At 45.2% G+C, this 26,848-nt stretch overlaps 1 protein-coding gene across 1 annotated transcript in view; it reads right to left on the reverse strand.

Annotated features, from left to right (window-relative positions):
- LOC145360897 (adhesion G protein-coupled receptor E1-like) overlaps positions 1 to 26,848 on the reverse strand; it is a 69,289-nt gene that overhangs the window by 8,863 nt on the left and 33,578 nt on the right. The window contains exons 5-10 of the mRNA XM_080216400.1: positions 26,327 to 26,498; positions 24,091 to 24,207; positions 22,486 to 22,685; positions 18,848 to 19,018; positions 17,325 to 17,519; positions 11,487 to 11,719 (exon numbers count right to left, since the gene is read on the reverse strand). Coding sequence (XP_080072526.1) covers positions 11,487 to 11,719; positions 17,325 to 17,519; positions 18,848 to 19,018; positions 22,486 to 22,685; positions 24,091 to 24,207; positions 26,327 to 26,498 — 1,088 coding nt within the window. The remainder of the gene's footprint in view (positions 1 to 11,486; positions 11,720 to 17,324; positions 17,520 to 18,847; positions 19,019 to 22,485; positions 22,686 to 24,090; positions 24,208 to 26,326; positions 26,499 to 26,848) is intronic.

The following is a 26,848-nucleotide window of genomic DNA, read 5'->3' on the forward strand; positions in this document are numbered from 1 at the left end:
AACAACCTCAAATCCCTCAGTCTCTCCTCATAGGACCTCCCCTCCATACCAGGCAACATCCTGGTAAACCTCCTCTGCACCCTCTCCAATGCCTCCACATCCTTCCTATAATGTGGGGACCAGAACTGCACACAATACTCCAAGTGCGGCCGCACCAGAGTTTTGTACAGTTGCAACATGACGCTGCGGCTCCTAAATTCAATCCCCCTACCAATAAATGCCAAGACACCGTATGCCTTCCTAACAACCTTATCTACTTGATTCCCAACTTTCAGGGATCTATGTACACATACACCTAGATCCCTCTGTGCATCAACACTATTCAGAGTCCTACCGTTAGCCCTATACTCTACACATCTGTTATTCCTGCCAAAGTGCATTACCTCACACTTTTCCACATTAAACTCCATCCGCCACCTCTCGGCCCAGCTCTGCAACTTGTCCAAGTCTCTCTGTAAACTATGACACCCCTCCTCACTATCTACCACACCTCCGACTTTGGTGTCATCAGCAAATTTACTAATCCACCCAACTATACCCTCACCCAGATCATTTATAAAAATTACAAACAGCAGTGGCCCCAAAACAGATCCCTGAGGCACACCACTTGTAACTGAACTCCATGACGAATACTTAACATCAACCACCACTCTCTGTCTCCTGTCTGCTAGCCAATTCCTGATCCAATTAACGAAATCACCCTCAATCCCATACATCTGCATTTTCTGCAGAAGCCTTCCATGGTGAACCTTATCAAACGCCTTACTAAAGTCCATATATACCACGTCAACTGCCTTACCCCCATCCACCTCTTTGGTCACTTTCTCAAAAAACTCAATAAAGGTTAGAAAGGCATGACCTACCCTCCACAAAACCATGCTGACTATCTCCAATCAATTCATTACTCTCTAAATAACTATAAATCCTATCCCTAATAATTTTTTCTAACCTGGCCCACAATAGAAGTAAGACTCACCGGTCTATAATTCCCGGGGAAGTCTCTGTTCCCCTTCTTAAACAATGGGACAACATTCGCTATCCTCCAATCTTCTGGCACTATACCTGTGACCAACGACGACCTGAAGATCAGAGCCAGAGGCTCTGCAATCGCCTCTCTTGCCTCCCAGAGAATCCTAGGGTAAATCCTGTCCGCACCAGGGGACTTCTCTATTTTCAAACCCTCAAGAATATCTAGCACATCTTCCTTATCAACTGCAATACTATCCAGTTTACAACCCTGTAACCCAGTGTTCTCCACAGCTACATTTATGTCTCCCTGCGTGAATACCGAAGAGAAATATTGATTCAATGCCTCTCCATTCTCTTCCGGTTCCACACATAACTTCCCACTGCTGTCTCTAACTGGCCCTAATCTTGCCCTAACCAATCTTCTGTTCTTAACATATCTATAGAACGCCTTAGGATTCTCCTTAATCCTATCAGCCAAAGTCTTCTCATGTCCTCTTTTAGCCCTTCTTAACTCACTCTTTAACTCCCTCCTAGCCAATCTAAAACTTTCCAGTGCACTACCTGAGCCCTCAAGTCTCATCCTGACATAAGCCTCCTTTTTCCTTTTAACCAGCGAATCAACTTTTTTAGTGCACCACGGTTCCCTAGCTCGACCATTTCCTCCTTGCCTGACAGGGACATACATATCAAGGACTCGCAGTAGCTGCTCCTTGAAAAAACTCCACATTTCGGACGTTCCCAGACCCTGTAGTCTCCTAGTCCAACCTATGCTTCCTAATTCTCTCCTAATAGCCTCATAATTACCCTTCCCCCAGCTAAAACTACTGACCCGAGGTTCATGCCTATCCCTTTCCATCACTAAGGTGAACGTAACCGAATTGTGGTCACTATCACCAAAATGCACACCAACTTCCAAGTCTAACACCTGGCCTGGCTCATTTCCCAGCACCAAATCCAATATAGCCTCACCTCTAGTTGGCCTATCTACATACTGAGTCAAAAAACCTTCCCGCACGCTTTGTGCAAAAACTGACCCCTCTAATGAGCTAGAGCTATAGCTATTCCAATCAATATTAGTAAAGTTAAAGTCCCCCATAACAATTACCCTATTACTTTCACTCCTATCCAGGATCGTTTCCGCAATCCTTTCCTTAACCTCTCTAGAACTTTTAGGAGGTCTATAAAAGACTCCCAACAGGGTGACCTCTCCTCTCCTATTTCTAATCTCAGCCCATACTACCTCAACAGACAAGTCCTCATCAAACTTCCTCTCTGACACTGTGATACAATCCTTGACTAATAATGCTACCCCTCCCCCCCTTCTACCTCCTCCTCTACTCCAACTGAAGCATTTGAACCCCGGAACCTGCAACAACCATTCCTGTCCCTGCTCTATCCATGTCTCTGAAATGGCCACAACATCAAAGTTCCTCACCTTGGGTGGAAGGTCAGGGATTTGACGGGACCACCACCTCTTTGGCTCTGTTGTCCTCTCAATGAATCATACAGCACGCCAGGAGGGTCATTTGGCCCATCGTACCAGTCCTGACTCTTTGAAAGAACTACCCAATTAATCTCACTCACCTGAACATTCTCTGACATTTCCTTCTCAAATATTTATTCTGTTCTCTTCTGAGAATTATGATTTGATCTGCACCCAACACCATTTTAGTTGGTGCCTAAGCAAGTTGCTGCCATATTGTTTCTTGTTGTTTTTCCAATGAACTTGAACCTGTTCTCTCTGGTTACTGACCCGAGAGTAACTGGGAACACTTTCTCCCTCTTTACTCTGCCAAACCCCTCCATCAAATCTCAGTAACTTTTTCCCTGCTCTGGGGAGCTCAACGCCAGCTCTTTCAATCTCTTCACATCTTCAATCTTCAACATGAATGCATCATGTGAACAGATAACTTTGATTATGATGACAGTAGAATGGTAGACTTCATACTGGACTGACAAAAAGTGCAATTATATTTCACTTTTTAGGAACAGGAGTAGGCCATTCAGCCCCTCAAGCCTCTTAAAACACTCCATTAGATTAGTATTGACCTGTTCTTAACTCCAGTGAGCCAGCTGAGCTCCATAACCCTTAATAAAACTGACATATTGATCGCAGCTTTGAAAGCCCCACCATCCACAGCCCCTTGGCAAAGAACATTCTAGATTTCCACTCAACCTCACGTGATTAAACCTTTCCTGATTTCCCTCCTAAACAGCCAAGCTTTGAATTTGATGTTCGGTCTTCTTATCCTGGACTTCCCTATCATTGGACATTTTTTCCCTATATTTAGTCTTTACATTATTTGAAATACCTCACTAACCCAATCCTCACTTAGAGTCGTAGAGGTTTACAGCATGGAAACAGGTCCTTTGGCCCAACTTGTCCATGCCATCCTTTCTTTTAAACACCTAAGCTAGTCCCAGTTACCCGCGTTTGGCCCATATCCCTCTATACCCATCTTACCCATGTAACTGTCTAAACGCTTTTTAAAAGACAAAATTGTACCCGCCTCTACCACTACCTTAGGCAGCTTGTTTCAGACACTCACCACCCGCTGTGTGAAAAAAATTGCCCCTCTAGACCCTTTTGTTTCTCTCACCTCTCAACTTAAATTTATGCCCTCTAGTTTTAAAATCCCCTACCTTGAGGAAAAGATATTGACTATTTAGCTGATCTATGCCCCTTATTATTTTATAGACCTCAATAAGATCACCCCTCAGTCTTCTACGCGCCAGAAAAAAAAAGTCCCAGTCCATCCAGCCTCTCCTTGTAACTCAAACCATCAAGTCTCAGTAGTATCCTAGTAAATCTCTTTTGCACTCTTTCTAGTTTAATAATATCCTTTCTATAATAGGGTGACCAGAACTGAACACAGTATTCCAAGTGTGGCCTTACCAATGTTTTGTAAACTTCAACAAGTCGTCCTAACTCCTGTATTCAATATTCTGACCAATGAAACCAAGCATGCCGAATGCCTTCTTCTCCACTCTGTTTGCCTGTGATTCCACTTTCAAGGAGCTATAAACCTGCACCCCTAGATCTCTTTGTTTTGTAACTCTCCCCAGTGCCCTACCATTAACTGAGCAAGTCCTGCCCTGGTTCAAACTACCAAAATGCATCATCTTACATTTATCTAAATTAAACTCCATCTGCCATTCATCAGCCCGCTGGCCAATTGATCAAGATCCCATTGCAGTCTGAGATAACCTTCTTCCCTGTCCACTATGCCACCAATCTTGGTGTCATCTGCAAACTTACTAACCATATCTCCTATATTCTCATCCAAATCATCAATATAAATGACAAATAACCATGGACCCAGCGCCGATCACTGAAGCACACTGCTGGTCACAGGTCTCTGGCTTCTGTCATCAAGCCAATTTTGTGTCCATTTTGCTACCTCACCCTGGATCCCATGAGATTTAACCTCATGCAAAAACCTACCGTGCAGTACCTTGTCAAAGGCCTTGTTAAAGTCCATGTAGACAACGTCAACTGCACTGCCCTCATCTACTTTCTTGGTTACCCCTTCAAAAAACTCAATTAAATTTGTGAGACATGATTTTCCACTCACAAAGCCATGCTGACTGTCCCTAATCAGTCCTTGCATCTCTAAATGCCTGTGGATCCTATTGCTCCAAATACCTTCTAACAAGTTACTCACCACAGTTGTGAGGCTCACTGGCCCATAGTTCCCAGGCTTTTCCATGCAGTCCTTTTCAAACAAAGGCACAACATTTGCCACTCTCCAAACTTCACTCACTCATCCTCACTCACTAATCCTCACTAACCCATCCTCACTTGTACACACTCATCCTCACTTACACTCACCCATCCACTTAAGGGTGCGATTGACTGGAGGCCTGAGCCACGGAGGTTTACCAATTGTATTTAATGGTGGGGCAGTCTCAGTGGGCTCCTATTTCTGATGTTCTTACTTTCTCAATTTACAACATTCCATCACTGGCGACTGCACTATCAGTGTAGGCCTTAAGTTCTGATTTCCCCCCCTAAGTATGTCTGCTTCTCAGCCTGCCTATCAAACATTTAAGATCGACCTGTTTTTCTGATTGGCAGTCAGTGACTGGTGAAGTTCTGCAGGGATCTGTGCTCGGACCCGAGCTGTTAATATTATATATTAATGATTTGAAAGAGGTAATTAAATGTAGTATCTCCAAATTTGCAGATGAAACAAAGTTGGGTGGGAGGGTGAGCTGTGCGGAGAATGCAAGATGCTTCAGCATGATTTGGACAAACTGAGTGTGTGGGTATTTGCATGGCAGATGCAATATAATGTGAATAAATGTGAGGTTATCCACTCTGGTAGCAATAATAGGAAGACAGATTATTACTTGAATGGGTGTAAATTGAGAGAGGTGGATACTCAATGAGACCGTGATGTACTTGTGTATCAGCTGCTTAAAGTAAGCGCATAGGTACAGCGGGCAGTAAAGAAGGCAAATGGTATGTTGGCCTTCATAGCGAGAGGATTTAAGTATAGGGATAGGGATGTTTTACTACCATCGTATAAAGCATTGGTGAAACCACAGCTTGAATATTGTGCTCAGTTTTAGTGTCCTTATCTGAGGAAGGATGTATTTGATATAGAGGGAGTGCAGTGAAGGTTTATCAGGCTGATTTCTGAGATGGCAGGTCTGTCATATGAGCAAAGACAGTTGGTTAGGATTATATTCGCTGGAGTTTAGAAGAGTGAGGGGGAAATCTCCGAAACTTATAAAATTCTAACAGAGTTAGACAGAGTAGGTTCAGAAAGAATATTCCTGATGATGGGGGAGTCCAGAACGAGGGGGTCATAGTTTGAGGATAAGGAGTAAACCTTTTAGGACTGAGATGAGGAAAAATTTCTTCACCCAAAAGGTGGTGAATGTATTCACTCCCACAGAAAGTGGAGGCCAAAATGTTGTGTGATTTCAAGAAGAAATTAGATATATTTCTTGGGGCTCAAGGATCAAGGCATATGGGGGGAAGGGGGGAATCAGAATATTGAATTCGATGATCAGCCATGATCATAATGAATGATGAAGCAGGCTCGAAGGTTCTCCTGCTTCTTGTTTCTATGTTTTTATGACTAACCTTTTGGTCATTGCATCCACCTTCCCTGATGTGGTGTGATGCTAACTTTTATGAAATGACCCTCCTGTGAATGCCTCGAGATGTTCCACTCTATTGGAAAGCACTATGTAAATGAAAGTTGCTACTCTCGGTAGGGGTCCAGTTCCATGGAAAGTTGCGAAAGAGCTTGGTAAGCTTACCAAAGTAAGTGATCTCAGAATTCACTTCAAGGCTTGCAAAAGAGCAAATTTCAGAAATAGAATGCGCAGAGACCCAAACACCTGGTTATATAATTTAAAACGGTGGCTGAATATACACAGATTATTGCCAGGAAGCTAGCCACAGACTCAGCACTGAATACAAAAGATGGCCCATTAACTAACAAAAGAATGGGCCAGATTGTAACTAGAACCCAGAATGCAATCAGAAAACAACTAGCCAGCCCAAACAACAAAGCCATTCCGCCAATAGCAAGATGTGGCAGTTTGATGTGAAAACCACTTGTTGGTCTGAGCTATCAGCAACTGTGCAGGGTGGAACCAGGATTAGCATTGCTGTCCCACAGCTCCAGGGACCCAGGTTTGATTCCAGCTTCTGTGTGGAGTCTGCCCGTTTTCCTTGTGTTTGCGTTGGTTTCCTCCGGCTGTTCTAGTTTCCTCTCACAGTCCAAAGACGTGTAGGTTAGGTGGCTTGGCTATGCTAAATTGCTCCTTAGTGGCCCAAGATGTGTAGGTTAAGGTGATTAGTGGGGTAAATACTTGAGGTTATGAGATAGGTTGCGGAGAGACAGCGTGGATGCTCTTTTGGAGAATCAGTGCAGATTTGATGGGCCAAATGGCCTCCTTTGCACTGTCGGGATTATAGAGTCATTCAATCCTAGAATCCCTACAGTGTAGAGGGAAGCCATTTGGTCCATCAAGCCTCAAAAATCCTGCTGATCCCCCTGACATTAAGGGTCAATTTAGCATGGTCAATCCACCTAACCTGTGCATTTTTGGACTGTAGGACAAAACCGGAGCACCTGGAGGAAACCCACATAGACACGGTGAGAACGTACAGATTCCACACAGACAGTAACCCAAGCCGGGAATCAAACCTGGGTCTCTGGCGCTGAGAGGTAGCAGTGCTAACCACCATGCCACTGTGCCGCTCACTATTACTCTATGATTCTCTGTGTTCAAGAATGAATGAACTCTTCCAATGGGCTTCAAACGTCTTGTCATTGGAATTTGAAGTTTTGAGTTTTAAAATCTGTGAGGAAGTTGTTGCATTGTTTCTCTGAATAAACTTGCATAATTGTCAAGTGTAGAAAAGTCCCTGATTCCACTTCAGCAGTACATATTGTTGAAAGCTTCTCATAATTTGTTGTTAGTTGCAGGGAAGGGCAGACAGGAAAGTGGAGTTGGGCCCACAAACAGATCGGGCATGATCTTACCTATAATCAGTGTTAACATTTAATGGCTTAGCAGTGATGGCATTTTAAATTCAAAAGGTAGGTAAGCATCATTCTGTAGAGTAGGCTTGAAGGGCTGAATGGCCTACTCCTGCTGCTATGTCCTAACAAAAGGCCTAATATTCCACATTTCACAGTCTGAAAGATGTGCAGGTTAGGTGCATTGACCCAAACAGGCGCCGGAGTGTGGTGACTAGGGGAATTTCACAGTAACTTCATTGCAGTGTTAATGTAAGCCTTACTTGTGACACTAATGAATGAACTTTAACTCCTCTTACCCAGGTGCCAAGTCACCACACACCATTTGGAAATGGAAAGAACGTTGGCCATGGCTGCCTCTACAGTGTACACATATAGAATGTACAGTGCAGAATGAGGCCATTCTAGTTATGTCTCCCGACACTAAGGGGCAATTTAGCATGGCCAATCAACCTAACCCGCACATCTTTGGACTGTGGAAGTAAACTGGAGCACCCAGAGGAAACCCATGCAGAAATGGGGAGAACGTGCAGACTCCACACAGACAGTGACCCAAGCCGGGAATCAAACCTGGATCCCTGGCGCTGTGAGGCAGCAGTGCTAACCACTGTGCCACGGTGCCGCCCCATTCTGATGGAACCTGAAATTTTAACAGTTCCTCCCTCATTTTCAGCACTTGCATCTTCTAAATTTCTAAATCATTCCCTTGATGTGGATCAATAAAGGAATATTTTCACAGGATGCATTAGAAATAACAGCGCAGGAGGACACCATTTTAACAAATTCATGAGATGTGAGCATCCTTGGCAAGACCATTTATTGCCCATCCCTAACTGTCCTTGAGAAGGTGGTGTGAGCTGCCTTCCTGAACCATTGCAGTCTATGTGGTTTATGTACACCCAGTTAGGGAGGCAGCACCAGGATTTTGACCCAGTGACCGTAAAGGAATGACCAATATATTTCCAAGTCAAGATGGTAAGTGGCTTGGAGGGGAACTTCTAGGTGGTGGTGTACCTATGTGTCTGCTACTCCTGCCCTTATAGTGTGTGTATTCCTCAGAATTCCTCTTATTTCTCTGATCTCCACTCACCTGATGAAGGAGCTGCACTCGAAAGCTCGTGATTGCATGTAAACCTGTTGGTGTTGAGACACTTCTTACTGTGCCCACCCCAGTCCAACGCCGGCATCTCCACATAATTCACCTGAATTGTGGATTAAAATCCCTGACCATGTAGTTTCTAGTGCAGTATAGTGTCACACTTTTGGAGGTGCTGTCCTGTTGATGAGACAGCAACCTGTGGTTCCATCAATTTCTGGTGTACGTCAAAGATTTATCAGGGAGCTGAAAAATTAGTGAATTGGATAAAAGGGAATTGATAAGGGTTCAGTTGCACTGAGGTCTTAGATTAGCCTAGTATCAGAGTGAGCAAATATCCACTTGAGTAAAGTGGAGAATAATAAGGCATAGAATTGCAGGAGCTAAAGATACAGAGCGAAGGAATTCAAACAGAAAAAGAAGAATGCATGCCGCACTTCCATGTTAAAAACATGACTACTAAGGCTAGTTTTTTTTTAGGTAAGACATGATCAAATGGAATAAACCCTATATCAGTTGTAGGGTTAGTCTTGCACAGCAGGAGAGCAGCGATGAGCAATTGAGTTCCCAGTCTCACCCAGCTGGAAACAGTTCTCCCAAAAGCAAGCTTCTGTGCTGCAAAGCTATGTTTTAAACCTGAGAGTGACTCTAAACTGAACCAGAAGAAGAGTACCCCAAAATAAAGATGCATCTCGCGTGTGGTGATTATTTGCTGGGTTTGGTTCATCGTGTTAAAACCAATGGGATGATATTTTGAGAAAAGGGAAGTGGATCGATATAGTAGACTTTGAACTTCTTAAATGTTTATTTTGCAGTTTGGTGTAATGTGAGGAAAGATGTGCAAACCGGTGATGAAATACATGGCCTTGTTGTAATCATGTAACTCTACAAAGTGTAGTAAATTAAACTAAATTGTGTATGTAGCCATTATTGTAGTTAATCGTAACTTTTGTTCTGTATTGTTGCCTTTATTCATAGAATCATCAAAGTCCTACAGTGCAGAAGCAGGCTATTTGGCCCCTCAAACCTGCACTGACAACAATCTCACCCAGGCTCTACCTTCATAACACCATGAATTTACCCTGCTAGTTCCCTGATACTAAAGGGCAATTTAACATGTCCAATTAACCTTACCCTCCCATCTTTGGACTGTGGGTGGAAACCAGAGCACCCAGAGGAAACCCTTGCAGACACAGGGAGAATGTGCAAACTTCACATAGACAGTCACCCGAGGCCAGAATTGAACCCGGGCCCCTGGTGCTGTTACGCAGCAGTGCTAACCACTGTGCCGCCCAGAGTTATTGTTTTTCACACTTTAGTAAACTTTCTTTCATTTGAATGATTACAGCAGGCTATGTCTTTCATCACTGGTTTACATATCTCCCCTCACATCATACCAAATTGCAAAATAAACATTTAAGAAGCTCAAACTTACCCTTCTGAGTTTTGCGATACCCTTTCATTTAACATCAGTAGGGTTCTTGACAGATTGTACATGGCATTGTTTCATTGTATGGGCAAGGAGATCTTTCTTGGTGACCTGGCCCACAATATTCTACGGGTTGCCGTTGACCAGAAACTGAACTGGACCAGCCATATAAAAACTGTGGCTACTAGAGCAGGTTAAAGGTTCGGAATCCTGCAGAAAGTAACGCACCTCCTGACTCCCCAAAGCCTGTCCACCATTTGCAAGGCACAACTTAGGAGTGTGATGGAATATTTTCCACTTGTCTGGATGAGTACAGCTCCAAAAACACTCAAGAAGCTCAACACCATCCAGGACAAAGCAGCCTGTTTGACTGATAAGCCTTCCCTCCCTCCACCATTGAAGAATAGTGGAAGACGTGTGCCATCTACAAGATGCACTGCAGGAACTCACCAAGGTTCTTTAGATAGCGCCTTCCAAACCAATGACTATTACCATCTAGAAGGACAAGGGCAGCAGATACCTGGGAACACCACCTGCAAGTTCCCCTCCGAGCCATCATGACTTGGAAATATATCAGCCATTCCTTCACTGTTGCTGGATAATATCCTGAAACTCCCTCCCTAACAGAACTGTGTGTGTACTAATATCTCAGGGTCTGCAGCAGTTCAAGAAGGCAGCTCACCACCACCTTCTCAAGGGCAATTAGGGATTGGCAATAAATGCTGGGCTAACCAGCAACACTCACATCCCCAAACCAACATCAATAAAAACACAAATTACCTGGTCATGACTATATTGCTTGTGAAAGCTGTCTCAATGTAAGTTGTCAGCTATGTTACTTATATTATAACAGTGACAACATGTCATATATTTAAATGGTTATATGGTTGCTTTAAGATTTGATCACATGATTTGATGGTGATTTCATTGGAGGCTACAAACTTTCAGTTTGTACTCTGTGCAGTGCAGGGAACATCTCTTTCAATAAACCTTATCACGGTTAGTCTGAATCTATGCATGCAAACCACATCCTTTTCTCTTTTGTTAAACCCCACAACCCCTAAAATAATTAGGACAATATGCAACACTTGTAAATTCTTAACATGAAATATCCGTCTGTTTACATATATTCCCATTTGCTAAGAGCAGTTAGTAAGGGCCAACAAGATAAATGTACCAAATGGTAACTGGATCAATTGTGTGTTACTTGAGGTTAAAAGTAAAGTTTATTTATTAGTCGCAAGTAGGCTTACATTAACACTGCAATGAAGTTGCTGTGAAAATCCCCGAGAGACCACACTCCGGCGCCTGTTTGGATACACTGAGGGAAAATTTGGCATGGCCAATGCACTCTAACCAGCGTGTCTTTGGACTGTGGGAGGAAACCGGAGCACCTGGAGGAAACCCATGCAGACACGGGGAGAGTTCGCAACCTCTATACAGACAGTGACCCGAGTCGGGAATCGAACCTGTCTGTATTACTCACTGTTTTGGTGTTCCGAAACCACTGGGCTTGACAGCTACGGAAATTCCCAGCACAACGGCAGGCAGCACATAGCCGATCACGTACACATGGACATTACGGACATTTGCCCGAGAAACCTTCACTCTCTGGAGGTCTCTCACGATGAGAAAAAGGTGCAGTCCGTCCAAAAACATCCAGGTGAATGCCACCAGGAAAAAATAATAGAGAAAGCCTGCGATCACTGCACACAGAATCTGAAAGGAAGAAACATGATTCTTAATGTCTGCTCTTTTGACTAATTCTGCCTTTGTAGCATTCAAGTTAAAAGGTAACAACCAAGAAAGCAGCACAGAGAAGAAAAAGGATAATCGTAATCATTGCTAATGTTGCTATCAGAGGTTATGCCAATCAGAAAATATCGAACAACACTTTGAACATGTCTTTATCCTCAACTGAGGATTTCACTACCTGGCAGCTTTACTTTTGATGCCAAGCAGAGTCCTTGGGGGTCTCCTGTGTCCACTAGAGACACATCCCCTGTAACATATTGTTGTATTACCATTGTATTAAGTGTAAATATCTCAAAAGAGCTAGGAACGACTTAGCTAGGAATTAATGTGTTATCGAGTCATAGAGGTTTACAGCATGGAAACAGGCCCTTTGGCCCAACTTGTCCATGCTGTCTTTTTTTTCAAACCACTTAGCTAGTCCCAATTGCCTGCATTTGACCCATATCCCTTTATACCCATCTTACCCATGTAACTGTCTAAATACTTTTTAAAAAGCAAAATTGTACCTGCCTCTACTACTATCTCTGGTAGCTCGTTCCAGACGCTCACCACCCACTGTGTGAAAAAATTGCTCCTCTGGACCCTTTTGTATTTCTCCCCTCTCATTTTAAACCTATGCCCTCTAGTTTTAGACCCCCCTACCTTTGGGAAAAGATATTGACTATCTACTTTATCTATGCCCCTCATTACTTTATAGACCTCTATAAGATCACCTCTAAGCCTCCTATGCCCCAGGGAATAAAAGTCCCAGTCTATCCAGCCTCTCCTTATAGCTCAAACCATCAAGTCCCGGTAGCATCCTAGTAAATCTTTTCTGCACTCTTTCTTGTTTAATAATATCCTTTCTATAATAGGGTGACCAGATGGGGTGATTGCTTACATTTATGTCCCAGGAGGCCACATTTCACAGCTGCAGTAGAGGCTGATGAGATGTAGATAGAGACAATTCAATCCAGTTCGACTTTTGATCTGGACAGCATGAAGAGTTAAATATAAAGGGAGGGGATTTTCTGGCCGTGCTCGCAGCCTGGGGTCAATGAGGTCAACAGACCTTTGTATGGTCAACCCCCGCCCACTACGATTCCTGTGGTGGGCGGGATGGGGAAATGAGTTTCTGAGCTTTGCAAACTGAAAACGTGATCATTAATTACATCTGGCAACCAAAAAGAAAAATGTATTCTTAGAGTACACCCTCCCTCATCCCCAAGGATCAAATCTCTTCTTTCATCCTCCCCTCTCAAACTCCCATCCTCACCACGGCAAAGAGGCCTGCCAACCAGGTCCCGACCTGGGCTTAGATTCTGTCTGGCCTCTCCTGGGAACTGGCTGCAGTGCCTCCCCTCTCCTTCCCCTCCCAGCAGCCCCTTCACCCAAACCTTGAACCCAACTTTGCAAAGTCCAGCCCTATGAAAAAGTTTGAAACGCAGATGTAGAGAGATTGTTTTCGCTTGTGGGGGAGACTAAAAGGCTGGCGTAAATAAGGTAGGAAAAATGTGAGGGGGCATCCAGAAGAAATTTCTTTCGTTGGAGAAGGATGATAGTGTGGAAATTACTACAACAGGGGGAGCTGCTGAAGCCAACTGAGGAGCAGGATGGAGTTTAATGTAGAGGATGGGAAGAGCCTGTGTGGAGCCTAAACACTAAACATGGATCTGTCAGACTGAATGGCCTGACTGTGTTGTAATTCTATGACCGTGCCCTGGCTGTCCAATATATAGAACCATAGGATCCCTACAGCATAGAAAGAGACCATCCAGCCCATCAAGCCTGCACCAGAATGACATTCCACTCAGGCCTTCCCCTACTCCATATCCCTGCAACCACGTGCATTTACCATGGCCAATCCACCTAACCTGCACATCTTTGGACACTAAGGGGCAATTTAGCATGGCCAATCCACTTAACCTTCACATCTTTGGGCACTAAGAGGTAATTTAGCATGACCAATCCACCTAACCTACACAGTTTTGGACACTAAGAGGCCATTTAGCACAGGCAATCTGCCTAAACTCCACATCTTTGGAGGGTGGTAAGAAACTGGAGTACTCGGAGGAAACCCACGCAGACATGGGGAGAACATACAAACCCCACACAATCACCCAAGGCTGGAATTGAACCCGGATCCCTGGCGTAGTGAAGCACTGTGCTGCCCAAATATTACTTAAAGCACTTTACAGTCAGTGAAGTATGGTTGAATCTCTGTCATTGTCGTGATGGAAGAAACACAGCCATCAATTTGCAGACAACAATCTCTCACATAGAGCGATAAGACACATGACCAGATAATCTTGGCTGAGAGATAAATATCAGCTAAGTGTTTTTATCTGGGCTACGAGAACTTTCACAGCCTGAGAGAGGAGATGGGATCACATTTTAATGGCATCATCTGAATGATCAGCAACTCTGACAGTGAAGTATGTTCTCAGAAATGCACTGGGCCGATCTAGGTAGGAAGAGCATGGACCTGATGCATTCTTTGTGATCTGTGTGCAGATTATATTAAGAACTAAGAGAAAAATTTTAGCTCTTAATAGTCAATCTCTGATTACCTTTGACCCAGCATCTTGACCAGTACCTTGCCAGATCTAACCTAACAGTCAGGAACTTACCAGACAATCATCAAACCTTCCAGAGTAGAAAGAGCTCAATTTACTTCATCATCATTGTGCTGACTCTGCATGAGGGTAGTCTGGGATTAATCCCACTGCCACACTTTGCTCCCCAAAGCCATTTATCTTCCTCTTCTTCACACCCTTCCCTATGGCACGTCTGGTGTGGGGCATTTAATTAGATGGGAGGATGACAGGTGGTGACCCCACCATCTTCCAGTCTCCACGTCCCCAGTTGAGACCATGGCATGACATCCTATGAATGGCCTTCTCTGTCACCACCAATTGAGACATTTATGTAAATAACGAAAGCCCTCTTAAGAGCCTCATCCCATCTCCATGGAATAAACCCAAATTCGGGTTGTAGGGGTGGAGTATGTGGCATTCACTGTGTGGGGTGCACCACAAGCATTTGCATGCGTGGTTGCTCATGAACTCCTTGTTAGTCCTTCATTCATGAGCCCACTGAAAGCTAATGCCCTGCCGTTGTTGGCCCCCCCCCAACCCCCAAAATTCCCTCCCCCTGTGGCCCCCACACTGCAAACCCCTCCCCCCTCCCTCCCCATCATCACTTACCTGTAAACTTGGGGCCCATCCACAAACTAAGACCTCCATTGGGTATTATATTGGCAGCAGCCACCCTCATGCCAGTGGCGCTGTGCCTCAATTGAGCTTCCAGCCTCTGATTGGTCGATAGCTCGCAGTGAGCAGGAATATGGCCCCATCTGGATCCTTCACACCAGGGGAAGGCCCACTGCTGTCCCATCAAGTGCCTGTCATAATCAATTCCTCAGAAGCACTGTGGTTAGTACTGCTGCCTCATACTGTCAGGGATCCTGATTTAACTCTGGGCTTGGGTGATTGTCTGTGTGGAATCTGCCCATTCTTCCCGTGTCTGCGTGGGTTTCCTCTGGGCGTTCCGATTTCTTCTCACAGTCCGAAAAATGTGCTGGTTAGGTGTATTGGCAATGCTAAGTTGCCCCTCAGTATCAGGGAATTAGCATGGGGTTACGGGGATAAGGTTTGGGTAGGATTGTTGTCGGTATGGGCTGAATGGCCTCCTTCAGCATTGCAGGAATTCTATGACAAGAAGCAATCCAGGGGATGGGTGAGACACCCATTGCCTCCATTAAATACTGCCTGGTCCAAGTCTACAACAAGGTACATTTAGCTCCATTAACGTAATAAAATGTCCTAAAGTGCTTCACAGGACTTTGTGGTTCAGAATCACATCATGAGAACTGAAAACTTCATCAAAGGGATAGGTGTGAAACAGCTTCTTAAAAGGAGGACAAAGGGGCTAAGAGATCCTGGGAGGGAAATTCCGAGCTTGGGGCTCTGAATGTAGATGGGCGACACCTTAAAAACAAAACAATAACCTCACCACAACCACCTGACTGTGGACAGATAAATGGAGGCCGACACTCTAGTGCAGTACCAAGGGAGCGCTGCACTGTCAGAGGTGCTGATTTTGACAAGACGCCTCGTCTGTCTGCGTGGGGTTTGAGAAAATGCAATAGCAGCATGTTAAAGAACAGAAAGGGAGATCTCCTCAGTGCCCTGGCCAATATTCTATTAATCCCTCAATCAAAGAAAGGAAAAACAAGTTCAGAATTTGATACAATTTCCTCTTGAGAAGAAAATAAACCTTTATAAGATAACAACTCATGAGTGGGGAGAAAGTTGGAGTGGAATTTTCCAGACTCTCAGCCGGTGAGGTTTTCCAATCCCACTGGAGTTAATGGACAGGAAATTATGCTCTGATGCTCGAGATTTGCAATCACAAGGATGAGTTCAAAACAAAGCCACTCACAGTTCAAATTTGTGTGGGTTTTATATTTGACCTCATTTTTGGGGGAAGTGAGACGATTATTTGGCCTGCTAATGTCAGCTTTTCTCCATTCTCTTCTTGCTGTGGTGCTGGTTTAGGGTATCATGGGTTAGTGGTGGCTGCTGTGTTTGTCGCTCTTATGTTCTGTTATTAACTAGTTGTGGTTTGCTTGTATTGAATCTACCAGATCCATGTGCAGTGCGGGACCTGATCATGGTTGTTTATTTACAGGTATTTATCTCCTTGTTTTGCAAATTCTCACAGCTTTCTATACAAAGCCTCAATCTTAATGTGTGTAGTGAGCAGGATCTCGGTGAGGTGAGTTCCATGTTCCGTCCAATCATAGAATCCCTACAGTGCAGAAGGAGGCCATGCAGCCCATCCACAATCCCACCTAGGCCCTATTTCTGTAACCCCACACATTTACTCTGCTAATTTGCTTGACACTTGGGTCAACTTAGCATGGCCAATCCACCTACCTACACATCTTTGGACTGTGGAAGGAAACCGGAGCACCTGGAGGAAACCCACGCAGACATGGGGAGAATGTGCAAACTCTGCACAGACAATCACTCGAGGCTGGACTTGAACCCTGGTCCCTGACGCAGGCAGTGGTGCTAACCACTGTGCCGCCGCTTCTCCCGGTGTCTGCATGGGTTTCATCCGAGCGCTCCGGTTTCTTCCCACGCTCCAAGAGAGATGCAGGTTAGGTGGATTAGCTATGGTAAATTGTTCCTTAGTGTCAGGGGAATTAGCAGGGTAAATACATAGGGTTAGAGGGATAGAGACTAAGTTGAATTGTTGTCAGTGCAGGCTCAATGGGCTGAATAGCCTCATTCTGCTTTGTAGGGATTCTACGGTGTGCAGACTTTATACCTTGTATACCCAAGACCAGGTTATTGCTACGTATCAAAAAGCACAGTGGTCCTAATACGGTCTCTAGGATAAACCTCCTCCAATCTATTTTCTGCTTTATGTCCCTTTCACATCCATATTGCCACCGACCCTTTAATCCCATGGGCTTTAATTTTACTAACAAGTCTCATATGCAGTCCAGTAGAGTACGGGAAGCAATGACAGTTCAAGGGTGGATTGGGGGAGAAGTGAGTTTGAATCCGAATTTCCTCACCTTGTTCCCTGTCCTGGAAATCCCGGTTACAAACAGTAACAGCGCCAAGAAGAGGCTCAGAGAGAGGTTCATGTGAATGGTCCGAGTCTTCCGCTGGATGGAGTGGCAGAAGGCGAAGGTGAGGATGGAAATTCCGAGGCAGATGAGGGACACACTGATTCCGATGAGGCTGATTACTTCAAGGGCAAATTCACCCTGCAAAAGGAACAGAGCGGCACTGACTCATGTTATAGAATCAGAGAATCCCTGCAGTGCAGAAGGAGGCCATTCAGCCCATCAAGTCTGCACCGATAACAATCCCACCCAAGCCCTATCCCTGTAACCCCACATATTTACTTCGCTAATCACCAACCTACACAGCTTTGGACACTAAGGGCCAGTTTAGCATGTCCAATCCACCTAACTTGCATATCTTTTGGACTGTAGGAGGAAACCCACACATTCACCCACCCGAGACTGGAATCAAACCTAGGTCTCTGGCGCTGTGAGGCAGCAGTACTAACCGCTGTGCCACCGTACCACCCATGGAGAAGATATAACTCAAAATTCGAAATCCTTTTGGATATATTGAATTGAATATATTCAAATTGGACAGATTTTTGATCTACATAGGAGTCAAGGGTTAGCAGTTCTGGGCAGCGGGTATCTAAGGAAAGACTTGTTGGCTTGGAGAGGATTCAGAGGAGCTTCACGAGAATGATCCCAGGAATGAAAGGCTCGACTTATGAGGAGTGTTTGAGGGCTCTGGGTCTGTACTCGATGGAGTTTAGAAGGATGAAGGGGGATCTTATTGAAACTTACAGAATACTGAAAGGCCTGGATAGAGTGAAAGTGGGGAAGAGGTTTCCATTCGTCAGACAGATCAGGATCTGAGGGCACAGCCTCAGAGTAAAGGGTTTAGAACTGATATGAGGAAGAATTTCTTCAGCCAGAGGGTGGTGAATCTATGGCATTCATTGCCTCAGAAAGCTGCTGAGGCCAGGTCATTGAGTGTATTTAAGACAGATATAGATAGGTAAGTCACAGGCAGGTCAACTGATAGAATCATAGCATCCCCTAGGGTGCAGAAGACGACCATTTGGCTCAAGGAGCTGGTGGCAATCTCACCCAGGGCCCTATCCCCGTAACCCCGTATATTTACTCTGCTAATCCCCCTGACATTAAGGGACAATTTAGCATGGCCAATCCGCCTAACCTACACATATTTGGACTGTGAGTGGAAACCGGAGCACCCAGAGGAAATCCATGCAGACATGGGGAGAATGTGCAGACTCCAAAGTTACCCGATCCCAGAATTGAACCTGGATCCCTGGCGCTGTGAGGCAGCAATGCTAACCATTGTGCCACCATGCCGCCCAGATTGGGGGATAGACAGGTGGCCAGAGCCGGAGGAAGACAGATTGTAGGAGTTAATAGCGATAGAAAGGAGTGAGGCCATGGAGGGATGTCGACAGAAGGAAAATCTTTTGGGCTTTGCCAGTGTTATTTCTTTGTGCAAAAGGCTTGTACAGGATGTATGCTACCTCTATTTCGACAGGAGCCATTAGGATTGCAAAGTTCGCCAGGCGCAGACATCCACAGGTTGTATGGTTTCTGGTGAAGGTGACTATCTTGCAGCCTCTGGGAGACCAGAAGCTTCGCTCCTTCCCGTTTTTCCAATGGACACAAACCGGAATTTCGTTTGGATTTTTTTCCTGTGTCGAGCAAAGGAACAAACAAACAACTGTTCTAATATTTGTCATCGTAGTATCACCTTAGGAAAGTGGGGCTATTCGGAAAATTCACACATTCATTTGAGAGGAAGAGATGAGCAAATTCTGAAGTTTCTGTATTAGTCATCCAGTTTTTAAACTTTTCATACAGTTTATTCATTCATTTATGTATTCGTGGGATGTGGATGTTGCTGACTAGGTCAGCATTTAATACCCACCTCAAATTCCCCTTGAGAAAATGGTGGTGAGCTGCCATCTTGAACTACTGCAACCCACATGGTGTAGGCACACCTATAGCTATTCATTTATGTGATATGGATGTTGCTGGTTGGCCAGCATTAGGTTGGCGTGGTGGCACAGTGAACCATAGAAGCATAGAATCCCGACAGTGCAGAAGGAGGCCATTTGGCCCATCGAGTCTGCACCAACCACAATCCTACCCAGGCCCTATCCCTGTTTAAACTAACTAGTCCCCCCTGACACTACGGGGCAATTTAGCGTGGCCAATCCATGTAACCCGCACATCTTTGGACTGCAGGAGGAAACTGGAACAGCCGGAGGAAACCCAGGCAGACTCAGGGAGAATGTGCAAACTCCGCACTGACAGTCACCCAAGCTGGGAATCGAACCTGGGTCCATGGTGCTTTGAGGTAGCAGTGCTAACCAATGTGCCACCGTGCTGCCCAGTGGTTAACACTGCTGCCTCACAGCGCCAGAGATATGGGTTCGATTTCTGGCTTAGGTCACTGTGCAGAGTCTGTATGTCCTCCCCATGTCTGCATGGGTTTCCTCCCACAGACTGAAAGGTGTGCTGGTTAGGTGCATTGGCCGTGCTAAATTCTCCTTCAGTGTGCCCGAACAGTAGCCGGAGTGTGGCAACCACGGGATTTTCACAGTAACTTCATTGCAGTATTAATGTAAGCCTACTTGTCGCACTAATAAATAAATAAACTAAATTTGTTGCCCATCTTAAGTCACCTGTGAACTGAGTGACTTGCTGGGCTTAAATCAGGTTTAATAGACAACTCGGTCACTCCACTCTCTTACATTCTGAGGAAATGATTTGATTTGATTTGTTATTGTCACACGTATTGGGATACAGTGAAAAGTATTGTTTCTTGCACACTATACAGACAAAATGTACTGTTCATAGAGAAAGAAATGAGAGCGTGCAGAATGTAGTGTTACAGTCATATCTAGGGTGTAGAGAAAGATCAACTTAATGCAAGATAGGTCCATTCAAAGGTCTGACAGCAGCAGGGAAGAAGCTGTTCTTAAGTCAGTTGGTACATGACCTCAGACTTTGTATCTTTCTCCCGACAGAAGAAGGTGGAAGAGAAAATGTCTGGGGTGCATTGGGTCCTTAATTATGCTGGCTGCTTTGCTGAGGCAGCAGGAAGTGTAGACAGAGGAAGGCTGGTTTGCGTGATGGATTGGGCCACATTCACACCCTTTGTAGTTCCTTGAGACCTTGGGCAGGGCAGGAGCCATACCAAGCTGTGATACAACCAGAAAGAATGCTTTCTATGGTGCATCTGTATAAGTTGGTGAGGGTCGTAGCTGACATGCCAAATTTCCTTAGCCTTCTGAGAAAGTAGAGGCATTGGTGGGCTTTCTTAACTATAGTGTTGGCATGGGGGAGACCAGGATAGATTGTTGGTGATCTGAACAGGGAAGCAGGTTACTAGCACAATACTTTTGAGACTCAACAGGAAAGTGATGACACAATGGATCATTTGTGAAAGAGGGAATAAAAAGGGACATTGTAGTTATATGGAACAGCAGTTTGGGAGATAGATACTATTCTTTACAGCTGACAGCGCAAGTCCCAAAGGGTTTAGGACATCTCCATGGGCTAAACAGAAACTTGGGAATGAGGTAGGTAGGCTCCATTTGTGGTCTACTTGAGTACCAATGATATAGGTAGGACTAAGAGGTTCTGCTGAGTATGAGCAGTTAGGGGCTAAACTGAAAGGTACTACCACATAGATAATAACCTCTGGATTTTTAAAATGTTTTTAAACTTTTCATATAGTTTATTCATTCATTTATTTGTTCATGGGATATGGGCGTTGCTGGTTAGGTCAGCTTTTAATACCCATCTCTAATTGCCCTTGAGAAAATGCAATCCATGTGGTGTAGGTACATCTATTGTTATTCATTCATGTGATAAGGGCATTGCTGGTTGGTCAACATTTATTGCCCATCCTGAGTCACACTTGAACTGAGTGACTTGCTAGGCCATTTCAGAGGGCAGTTGAGAGTCAACCACATTGCCATGGCTCTGGAATCATATTTGGCCAGACAGAGTAAGGATGGCAGATATCCTTCCCAAAAGGACATTAGTGAACCAGGTGGGTTTATTTGATAATGGACAATGATTTCATGATAATCAGTAGATTCTTAATTCCCGATTCTTTTTATTGAATTCAAATTTCACCATCTTCCGTGGCAGGATTTGAACCCAGATCCCCAGAACATTAGCAGAGTTCCTGGATTAATAGTCTAGCAATAATCCCATTAGGCCATCATCTCCTCATGTGATGTTAATAATGGAATTCCCTCAGGGCAAAGCTATAGATTTTCCACTTCATTGCATACGACAAGCTGCCACATAATTCCAGCTTTAACAGAGATCATTCCCCAGACTTTGACCGGAATTCTCTGTTCTCTTCCGACCTGTTGTTTCACAGGCTTGGGTTACTGTGTGTGTGGAGTTTGCACATTCTCCCCATGTCTGCATGGGTTTCCTCTGGGTGCTTTGGTTTCCTCCCACAGTCCAAAGATGTGCATTGGCCGTGCTAAATTAGTGTCAGGTGGAATAGCTGGGATAAATACATAGGGATAGACCTGGGAAGGATTGTGATCGGTACAGACTCGATGGACCAAATGGCGTCCTTCTGCACTGTAGGGAGTCTATGCCCGCCACCGCTGCCAGTGAGAATGGAGTATTAGGTGCTCAGCCAAAGTTCCATTCACTGCAGTGGAACTGAAGAATCTTAGCCTTGGGCGAGACCGGAGAATCCTGGCCTTCATCTGAACTTCCACTCTGCCCGAACTGCTGCTCAAATTCCCAGGCATGAACCTGATTTTCTTCCTTTCCCTCATATTTCCCATGCCACTATGCCACTCAAGCAACGCAGTGGGATAGAAAAATCCCACCTATTGACTTTGAATAACTCCCCAAATTTTCCCAGCCTGCCTGTGACGATACCTGTTGGTGTCGGGGCTGGAAAATCCTGCCCTTAAATGAGAAAACAAATCAAAGGTGAAGATGCAAAATGAACCTTTTCCTTTCTGAGTGATCACGGCTGACCTGGTTGGCAACAATAGCAAACACTGGACAGTGGAAAGACCTCCAATAACTCATGGGCGGACGGAGGAAAACCATAAGAATGATTGACAGATGAGCTTCCAGAAATGGAACTGAAATGGCGTCGATGACAAACCTCTTTGTGCCTCAGAGTGAAGTTGACAGGCTCGCGCAGTTCTGTTCCCCGCCCGTCTCCCATAGTCACCGTCACCACGTCGGAGTTGAGCTTGTAACTCTGGCCCATCTTTTCCCTTTTCCCACCTTCTTCATCCACAAAGTCCCCATCCAGAATGGATTCCAAATTGCTGTAGACAATAAAGCCAACGGCAGCGACACCTGGTGGGGAGAAATGGCAGTAAGCGACAGAGCTGATTTGATTTATTATTGCCATGTGTGGTGGGATGCAGTGAAAAGTATTGTTTATTGCGTGCTATACAGACAAGACATACTGTTCATAGAGAAGGAAAGGTGGGAGCGCGGAATGTGGTGCTATAGTCATAGCTAGGGTATAGAGAAAGATCAACTTAATGAATTAGAGCATTGTTGGAAAGTTTAAAGAGTTAGAATAAAGTTATAGAAGCACAGAACAAGAGTAAACTGTAGGATTGGGGGTATGGTGGACACAGCTTGTAAGATGTCGCCATGCTCCAACGCCATTTTGGAAATTGAGTAGGAAGATGCTACCCCAACCAAAACGATAATGATGTGGGGCTGCAGATCAGGCATCAAGTCTGGAGAGAGGAGCAGAGTTAGTGGCCCAGGTATTTTTTATCAGCGAGGGTGCAGGGGAAGGAGTGTTCCAGGTGGGAGTTCTCTGAAAATTAACCACAGAGCTTCAAGTAAATTCTTGGAATTTGAATCCCTGCCTGTCAAGTGCGGACAAGGCCACAGATAAGGAGCATGGAACAGGGAGGGAGAGAGGGAGAGATTGTATGGTTGGATGGTGTATGGGTAGGGAGAAGGGGATCTTAGGAAGGGAAAGAAGGGGGGAAATAGGGGGAAAGTTAAACATTCCTGGTGGGTGTTGGGAGGCATTGGGAGATGGGATTGTAGGGGTCGGGGGGGGGGGACGCGGTGGGGGGAGTGGAAATTGAAAGGTTGATTGCTGAGGCTAAGTTAAATTTGTTGGGTCTGTAGATAATATTTCTGCTTTCCTCAGCCCACAAGCAGTACTGTAAAGGTATTCACTTCATGGATCTAACAGTCTTCACCGTGTATTACTTGCTGGGTTTCCAGAGGCGCTGTGAGGCAGCAGTGCTAAGCACTGTGCCAGCCCGTAATGTCACTGGACTAGCAATCCAGAGGCCCGGGTGTATGCTTCGTGGGACATGGGTTCAAATTCCACCATAGCAGCTGGTAGAGTTTAAATTCAATTAACAAAATCTGGATTTGAAAGCTAGTGTCTGTGATGGTGACCGCGACCCATCTAATGTCCTTTAGGGAAGGAAATCTGCCATCCTTACCTGGTCTGGCCTCCAGAGCCACAGCAATGTGGGCCCAGCCAGTGGCACACACATCCCATGAAAGACAGCACTTGGACTGGGATGTGTGATAGCCGGAGGGGTTAGGGAGGAATTCTCCAGTGTCTGTTTATTCCCTAGTTATTCCTGCAATTTCTTTGTCTGAGCTAGGGCATCATAATCGGCATGGGCTAGGAGGGCCGAAGGGCCTGTTCCTGAGCTTTACTTTTCTTTGTTCTTTAAACACGAGTTGTCATTGTTGTAACAATGGCTGGCATTACCTGGATGGCTGCTCCCTGTGGCGGTTCTCCAGTATAGCTGCATTTCATTGCCCCTCACGTCCAACGTAAGTCTTTCATCCTCGGAGACGTTTCCTCGAAGCACCCGTATTTCGAGATCTGAGAAGATGAGCAGTAATGTGATTTGTCTGTTTAAGGGGAATCGCTGATTTAAATTACATGTCCCAGCTTATCCAGGGGAAATAATCGAAGGTGCATGGGAACTAACTCGATCAGAACAGTAGGATTATAGACTATTAGAGCCTGCTCTACCATTCAGTAGGATCGTGGATCAGCATCATACTCTTCTTAACATCAAGATATCCCAACTCACTCCACAATATTAGAATCCCTACAGAGCAGGAGGCCATTCAGCCCATTTGATCTATCGAGTCTGCACAAACCCTCCGACAGAGTGCCTTAACCAGGCCCTATTCACGTGGCACCATGTATTAACCCCGCTAATCCCTCCCTAACCTCCACATTTTTGGACATTAAGAGGCAATTTTGCATGGCTAATCTACCTAACCAGAACATCTATGGACTGTGGAAGGAAACTGGAGCACCCAAAGGAAACCCATGCAGACACAGGGAGAACTTGCAAACTCCACACAGACATCCGAGGCAGCAGTGCTCATCACTGTACTGCCCATGAGGTAAAGCTAATTTTAAGATGGGTTTCCAGAGGCGATCTCTGCCTGAAGTTAGGGAGTTATTGCCAGCATGTTTTACGTGACGTAAAGTCGTCATAGTCCAGATGACCATAGGTTGTTCTCTCCTTTGAGTGGGGGGGGGAGGAGGGGAAGCTGACTGGTTATTTAACCTGAGGATCACTACGCCTCAGGCGAGGGGCAAGTTTATTTATTATCATCACAAGTAGGCTTACATTAGTACTGCAATGAAGTTACTGTGAAAACCCCCAGTCGCCACACTCTGCCACCTGTTCGGGTACACTGAGGAAGAATTTAGCACGGCCAATGCACCCCTAACCGGCACATTTTTCGAAGGAAACTGGAGCACTGGGAAGAAACCCATGCAGACACAAGGAGAACGTGCAGACTCCGTACAGACAGTGATGCAAGCCAGGAATTGAACCCGGGTCCCAGCACTGAAAGGCAGCCGGTACGGGAATTGAACCCATGCTGTTGGTGTTGCTCTGCGTCACAAACCAGACATCCAGCCAACTGAGCTAAACCAACTCTCCTAGTACATTTTGTCCCACTCCTCAACATTTGTCCAGTTGCAAACTACACTCTACAGAGTGTAGTACAGTGTAAGGGCAATGAATTTATCACATTGTTGGACATCTCAAAGTCTAACACTGGGGCTGTTTTCTCCAGAGCAAGAGAAATTGCTTCAAAAATATTGGACAGGTTAAATGTCGATGGTTTCACTTGTGGAAGAGACCTGAACTGTGGGTTGTAGGAGGGATGGCTGTGGATTGGAGCCAGAAATATAATCTCCAAGGACAGGATTTTAAATCCCTCTGTGACAACGGGTCAGAATTTGAATTCCAAGTCTGGAAAATAAAACGAGACTCGGTAATAAAGCATAGGAGTAGAAGTAGCCTATTCGGCCAATCTAATGTGTTCTGCCATTGAATGAGATCATGACTGATCCGATTATCCTTAACTCCTCACCTTATCCTCATAACCCTCGATTTCTCCAAGTAGTTAAAAATAGATTTGATGGTGGCGTTGTAGCCATCATTGATTGTCACAAGGGATGCATCTGGTTCACTAATGCTGCTTTAGGGAAGGAAATCTGCCATCCTTGCCCAGCCTGGCCTACATGTCACTCCAGACCCATAATTGCTCAACTGATAATTCTAAACTGGACGTTGATAAGGGTATGGAGCAAATGGGTGGAGTTAGAGTGCAGACCAGCCATAATCTCACTGGATGGTGGGATATGATGTGGAGATGCTGGTGTTGGACTGGGGTGGGCACAGTAAGAAGTCTCTCAGCACCAGGTTAAAGTCCAACAGGTTTATTTGGCATCACGAGCTTTCAGAGCGCTCACCTGATGAAGGGGCAGTGCTCCGAAAGCTAGTGCTACCAAATAACCCTATTGGGCTTTAACCTGGTGTTGTGAGACTTCTTACAATGATGGGATAGAACAATCACAAGGGTCAGAATGGCCTACTCCTGACCCTGTGTTGAGGCTCTTGTCAAAGGTGAGTGGCAGTGTGCAGCACGCTGCAAACTGATCATTGAGTTAAAAGCTGGTCGAGACTTACCCAGAAACTGTGACGATGCTGTCAATGTCCCATTTGGTGCACTCAAAGCAGCGTTCATCATGGAACTGGACACGCTTTGGAGCAGTTGCGAGGCTGCAATGTGTTTGACATCGGGCTTCAGCCTCTCCCACTCGGAGATGTTGACAGTGCTCTCGGTGAGATTGACAATTTCCTGCCGATGGGAATGCGTTCATTAGCGCTGGTGTCAAGAGCCCATTGCTTAGTGGACAAACTTACGAACCGGAGGGTTATTCCCTCTGACTGGTAACACATTGTTTGTGACATGCACCCCTCGTATCCGAAGACAGAGGATTCATTTCTGGAACAAAGTGGCCATTTTGCCCCATAAGTGACATGTTCAAATCTAGAAGGAAATTGTGTTAGCATGCCCCTTTAAGGGGGCAAGGTCTTGGAAGGTCACATGACCCATTCAGCCAATCAGGCCGGAGTCTGAATCCTGGAGTTGAGCACTGGGTTTCTTTGCAAGTGGGAGTCTGGAGTCATGGTACGTGGAATCCATTG

The sequence above is a fragment of the Carcharhinus amblyrhynchos genome, chromosome 33 (genome assembly GCF_965287045.1).
Source record: "Carcharhinus amblyrhynchos chromosome 33, sCarAmb.v2.hapA, whole genome shotgun sequence".
NCBI classification, from domain to species: Eukaryota; Metazoa; Chordata; class Chondrichthyes; order Carcharhiniformes; family Carcharhinidae; genus Carcharhinus; species Carcharhinus amblyrhynchos.